The sequence below is a fragment of the Alligator sinensis genome, unplaced genomic scaffold (assembly GCF_000455745.1).
Source record: "Alligator sinensis unplaced genomic scaffold, ASM45574v1 scaffold448_1, whole genome shotgun sequence".
NCBI classification, from domain to species: Eukaryota; Metazoa; Chordata; order Crocodylia; family Alligatoridae; genus Alligator; species Alligator sinensis.
In genome coordinates this window covers 154,263-157,660 of record NW_005841870.1, presented here as the reverse complement: position 1 = coordinate 157,660, position 3,398 = coordinate 154,263, and the positions used below count along the sequence as shown (strand labels likewise).

The 3,398-nt window shown below is 38.1% G+C and overlaps 1 protein-coding gene across 1 annotated transcript in view; it reads left to right on the top strand.

The window, feature by feature from the left end:
- NUP133 (nucleoporin 133) overlaps window positions 1–3,398 on the top strand; it is a 52,892-nt gene that overhangs the window by 17,211 nt on the left and 32,283 nt on the right. Inside the window, exons 12-13 of the mRNA XM_025194798.1 lie at window positions 1,629–1,720; window positions 3,117–3,280. Coding sequence (XP_025050583.1) covers window positions 1,629–1,720; window positions 3,117–3,280 — 256 coding nt within the window. The remainder of the gene's footprint in view (window positions 1–1,628; window positions 1,721–3,116; window positions 3,281–3,398) is intronic.

Here is a 3,398-nt window from a genome sequence, read left to right as displayed (position 1 = left end):
GGAGTGGGGGATGGCAGCGGCAGCCCTTGCATGCAAGCTTCCCCTTCTGCTGCTCTGGAACTGGCCGCCGCTACTCCCTGATGGAGCGTAGTTTTAAAAAATGCCAGATTTTCAATAATTCCATATTTTTTTATATCCATAATTATGAGGTTATAAGGGGTGGGGTGTGGATACAATTTATTTTTATATATATAATTTCTTTTTAATTGTCAACTGGCTCCACTCATTTTAACAGCATGCTCTTTCTAGGATGTGGGGTCTCTTCCTAGCTTTTGCACTGTCCTGCTAAGTGACATTGCCCTTTTGAATATGTCTGTATGGAACAAGACAGCTGCATATATAGCAGGAGTCAGCGATTTATGACTCATGGGCCATGTGGGACTTCAGCTGCAGGAGCTTTCTCCCTACCACCACAGGAAGAAGCAGCAATGACGCCTGATCCTAGCACCTGCCAACCCATCCACTTCTGACCTGAGCTGGGTCATTTTGGTTTGCAAGCCGAAAAGATTGTCAAATGCTGATATAGTAATATTTGAGCTAGTTCTGCACATGCTAGTTGAGGATAGCCACATCAGTGTGGCATTGTGCCTGGTCTCACTAGCTCTGCTGGCAATCAAGATTTCTCAGACTAGAATGTGCTACACAAATGTGGCTGTTGTGCATCAAGTTCCATAGTCATTGTGTGCAGAGCTGGCTTTGGTATCTGCATGGTCCTGGCTTGTTAACTTCCACTGTCTTCATGGGACTGCATTTTATGATGTCAGCATACTGCTTTTGTGTCTTGGCCCACTCATCTGGTAAATGGGAATAATGATTTTGACTTTATTTGTGAAGCTTTTTGAGATTCATGGATGAATGCCACATAATAGCGGTGTACATTATTATACACTTTTATCATAACAAGCTCCTGTCTAGAGAGAGACCATTTTTAGTATCTATATTTGACTTACACAGTGTATATTTCTAAGTTCTTATATATTATCAGTATCAAAACAGAAGTTCATACAGTAAGTTTAAAATTGTTGTCCAAAATGCATTTAGAGGGAAAGCAGAGATTACACGAGAGTTGAATCAATTCCTTTGAAGGCTAATGCTGAAAGGATTGGTTTGTATTATGTTTCCTTCATTCTGTCTGATTATTTGCTGCTAGCACTTAGAGGGTGAGTTGCATCCATCTTTGATTAGATCAATTTATACTTCTGCTAAACAGAACCAATTATTTTGTCCCCAGTCTTTGTGGGCAGAGAACATACTCCAGCATGCCATAGGAGTAAAGTTTTTGTTACTTCGAAATTCTGTTGACGCTGTTGCCTCCTAGTGCTAAACTGTACCCTATCTCATGTTGACACATTTTACACAAAAATGAAGCTTAGAATAAGTTTCTGGGCAAACTAAGTAAACTGTTAATTTCCAAACTGCGTTGAAGTCAAAGCTTTATGTTTCTTTTATGGTAATGTATGATTTGTGCTTTTTTTACTTTAGAAAACGTAACCATTTAGTGGTTGGCATTTCTCTTGGAATCTTAATTCCTAAATTATTACTTTAGAGAGATTATTGTAATTTCACAATGAGTTTTTTTTCTTTTGTCTGTTTGTCACTCAGTGGAAATTTTTACTTTTATGTTTCAGAGTCCTGCATTTGATACAACTGCAAGAACAGAAATTATAGCACAAGAGGATAAGACTAAGTTACTGAAAGCTGCTTTTCTACAATACTGCAGGTACAAAACACATATAAGAGGTTACCCAGTGACTAACTCAGTGTAGATCTACCTTTTCTAGGAGGCATGCCACAAATTAAGCCTTTTGCCCTTCCAAAGTGCCACTCTGATCCTTTTCCCTTTCCTGATTCACCCCCGTGCTCCCTACTTGATCTTTGGTTCTGCTTTTTGCTCCATGCCCTACATGTCACTAGGCTGCCTACTTCCACCATGATCTTCTGTGTGCCACACACACAGGCTGCCTCTGCCATTTGTGGCACCTGTACTGCAGGTTGGTCACCCCGGGTCAGGCTATAAGTAGAGGACAAGTTTGTTTTTCATTAAGGGATTCTGTTATTAAAAATGGAATGAATTGAAATGTGCTGGGTCTGTCTTTTTTTTTTTTTTTCTAAGAGTGCCATAAGTATACATAGCACTTCTTGAAACAGTGCCTGCCTTGATAAGTGTGTTATCTAAATTTAAGACAAAAACTGTTGGAATTAAAAGAAAAAGTGGTGTGAACCAAACATGAAGGTAGTAAAGTAGATTTGCTTGGTAATCAGTGCAAATATACTTAGAGCTGTAGATTTGAGTTTGTGTTTAAATGAGTATGTATATATGTAAAAAAAATAGTCTCTTAGAGTAAGTCTCTTAGAATTATAGAAAAAGGGCTTAAGGAAAATTGCATTTTAATTTTGAAAGCTTCAATAAAGGTGAGTTATAGTTTGGAAACTAACATTAGAAACACTCTATATATGAATCAGATTAATCTTTCTGGATCAGAAAGTTTGATCTGTTTACATTTTTAAAGTAGTAAATTAAAATTGTGCCATTTATGGTCAATAGATTGCTTTTCATTGCAGCATTTCAAACAGATTTTTATCCTAGATAGCATATATGTTCTTGTGCTGCTTGATGTTTCCCCAGCTCACCAGAGAATTGATCAAAGGACTGTACAGAGTTCTAGAACAACTACATATCTCTGCTGCTCTTTCATAATTGCTTTTTATCCTGTTGTTAGTTTTGTAAGTCATCTGCATGTAATCTAGTCAGGACTCCATATTGAATAGTAGGTTTCAAACTAAAAGGAAAACTAAAAGGAACATTCAGCTCATAAATGCTCATGTTAATGGGGGAAAGTATGTGCTGAATGCTACTTCTAGTTTGGCTACTAGAGAAGCGTTCAGCACACACGGCTAAACTTGAAGGTTTTTAAGCGAAAGTGACTGTATCCATCTGCCGCTTTCTGCTTGGCCAGGGTAGTATGAAGCTTTTCAAATAATTAAATGAAAGATGGGCAGGTATAATGGTGGATACCTACAGAATTTCACAAAAAAGAGTATAGAAAACTTTTAATTTTTTTTCTCTACTTTATGATTTCATTTAGTTCACATCCTGCATTCATTGTTTCTTTCAGAAAAGATATAATCAGTGCACAAAGCATGGTAGTTGAGCTTTTCCCACCCAGTGCAGACCTGGATCCTGATGCTGAACTGGATAGAGCAGTGACTCAAATCAGTGTGGACTTGGTGGATGACTACCCTGCTTCTGACCCAAGATGGGCTGAATCTGTACCTGAAGGTGAGGATAAATTTTATTTGGGGTTTTGTGTAGCAAAGTCCAAGATAAAGCAAATCATCTTTACTTCGTGGAGTGCAGGCCTGTATGTTGCTTACATCTACGTAGTTCTGCTGAAAGT